This window comes from Sinocyclocheilus grahami, unplaced genomic scaffold (assembly GCF_001515645.1).
Source record: "Sinocyclocheilus grahami isolate Dianchi unplaced genomic scaffold, SAMN03320097.WGS_v1.1 scaffold22.1, whole genome shotgun sequence".
In the NCBI taxonomy this organism is placed as follows: Eukaryota; Metazoa; Chordata; class Actinopteri; order Cypriniformes; family Cyprinidae; genus Sinocyclocheilus; species Sinocyclocheilus grahami.
In genome coordinates, this window is record NW_015505201.1 from 1,832,047 (window position 1) to 1,833,862 (window position 1,816).

Genomic DNA, 1,816 nt, shown 5'->3' on the forward strand with positions numbered 1-1,816 from the left:
TGCCTCCTGTGGGGATGTGGACCCCGCTACAGTCCCCAGCCGACCCAAGCAATGGAGCACTATATCTGGGAGACCAGCTCACGTCTCGGTCCATTGCAGTGGGTTAAACTCAACACAACAGTCCCAGAGCAGCCTACATAAGGGCTCTCAGTCTGGGCAGCAACTCCACAGACGCTACACAACCTTAGGCTCTACGTCCTCCAGAGGGAGCGTAGATGTGGAGACAACTTCTCATGTTGATGAGCTTGCCGTTCAGGCTGAATTCATCAACGTCTGCAGGCAGATAGATGCACTTAGTATCAGTAGTGATACGATTGACCTATAGGGGGGGGGGAATCTTTATTCATCTACAGATTATTTTGTAGAGCATGGGGTTCTCAACTCTGGCCCGCCCTCGAGATCCACTTTCCTGTAGAGTTTAGCTCCAACCCAAATCAAACACACCTGAACAAGCAAATAAAAGTCTTCAGGATTACTAGAAAGTTGCTGGCATTAGAGTTTGATAAAGGTTGGAGGTAAACTCTGCAGGGAAGTCGTTGAGAACCACTGAAGTAGAGCATGTGCCGTACTTTCCTGCAAAATTAACCTTAATATTTTCCAGTTTAACGTTTAACCCAGGGGAATCAAGGTGTGCTCATTTGAAGGTCCACCTTCCAGCACAGTTTACCTCTGACATACCTGTTTGGAAGTTTCTAGTGATTCTGAAGACCTTGATTAGCTAGTTCAGGTGTGTTTAATTAGGGCTAGACCTAAACTCTGCTGAAAGGTGACCCTTCAGAAGCAGGATTGGATACCCCTGGTTTAACCTAACACAGGGCTGGGCAACTTCGGTCCTGGATGGCCACTGTCCTGCAGTTTAACTCCAACCCTAATCAAACCCTTCAAGATAACTAGAAAGCTACAGGTAGGTGTCTTTGATTAGGGTTGAAGCTGAACTCTGCAGGACAGTGGCCCCTCCAGGACCAAAGTTGCTCAGCCCTGACCTATAACGCCTTTAAGTAATTTCAACCCTAACAACTCCAATTTACAGAACTTTTCTTGACATACATGCAGAGAGGAATTTGCTGTTGATGCATTCTGCTTGAATGGAAAGAAATGTTTAATTTTAGAAGCAGACATGACATGGACAAAACGGCAACCTACAACCTCTGAGTGGCTGATGTTCTCTATCAACGATGAGAAATCCTCTGAAATCCAGTTCTCATATTTGACCAATCATGTTGAAATGCTTGGTTTGATCAAAAAACTTTAAAAAATAAACTATTGTACAGGAGACTTTTGTATTGCTTTCAGCAATAAAGCTAGCACTTATGAACATGCTTTATGATGATATGTCTTTTGGTTTTGCTCTTACAGCACAGATCACCTAAACACTCATTTGGCAACATTACAGATGTACAGTACAGAGACACATTCTCTAGAACCATTTTGCATTTTATTGCAGCACTATCATTGATGTTAACACACTTATTTGTGGCAGAAATGTCACTTGGGTAACATTTTATTCTGGAGTGAGACCTGGGTGTTCTGTTGGAGCATATACTTATGGGAAAAGTCATTTAGCAAAAGGCTGCATGAAGATAACCATAAAAACCATGCTAATTAGCTGTTGCATGTTTGGAACACTTGGCATTTTAGTACTACTGTTTTTCTAAACTGTTATTTCATTACATTTAGTGCTTAATAAAGATCTATTCTATGCTGTACCCATAATCCCTCACAGCCATTTCGCTGCACAAATGCTGCCCTCTGTTGGCCATAGAGATGTAATAACATGAAGTTTTGACAGCTTGTGCATTTGTCATCTTTATTAGTG

At 42.5% G+C, this 1,816-nt stretch overlaps 1 protein-coding gene across 1 annotated transcript in view; it reads left to right on the forward strand.

The window, feature by feature from the left end:
* prrt4a (proline rich transmembrane protein 4a) overlaps nucleotides 1-1,810 on the forward strand; it is a 12,115-nt gene extending 10,305 nt beyond the window's left edge. Inside the window, exon 5 of the mRNA XM_016243280.1 lies at nucleotides 100-1,810. Coding sequence (XP_016098766.1) covers nucleotides 100-325 — 226 coding nt within the window. The 3' untranslated portion in view covers nucleotides 326-1,810. The remainder of the gene's footprint in view (nucleotides 1-99) is intronic.
* Nucleotides 1,811-1,816: the final 6 nt, after the last annotated feature.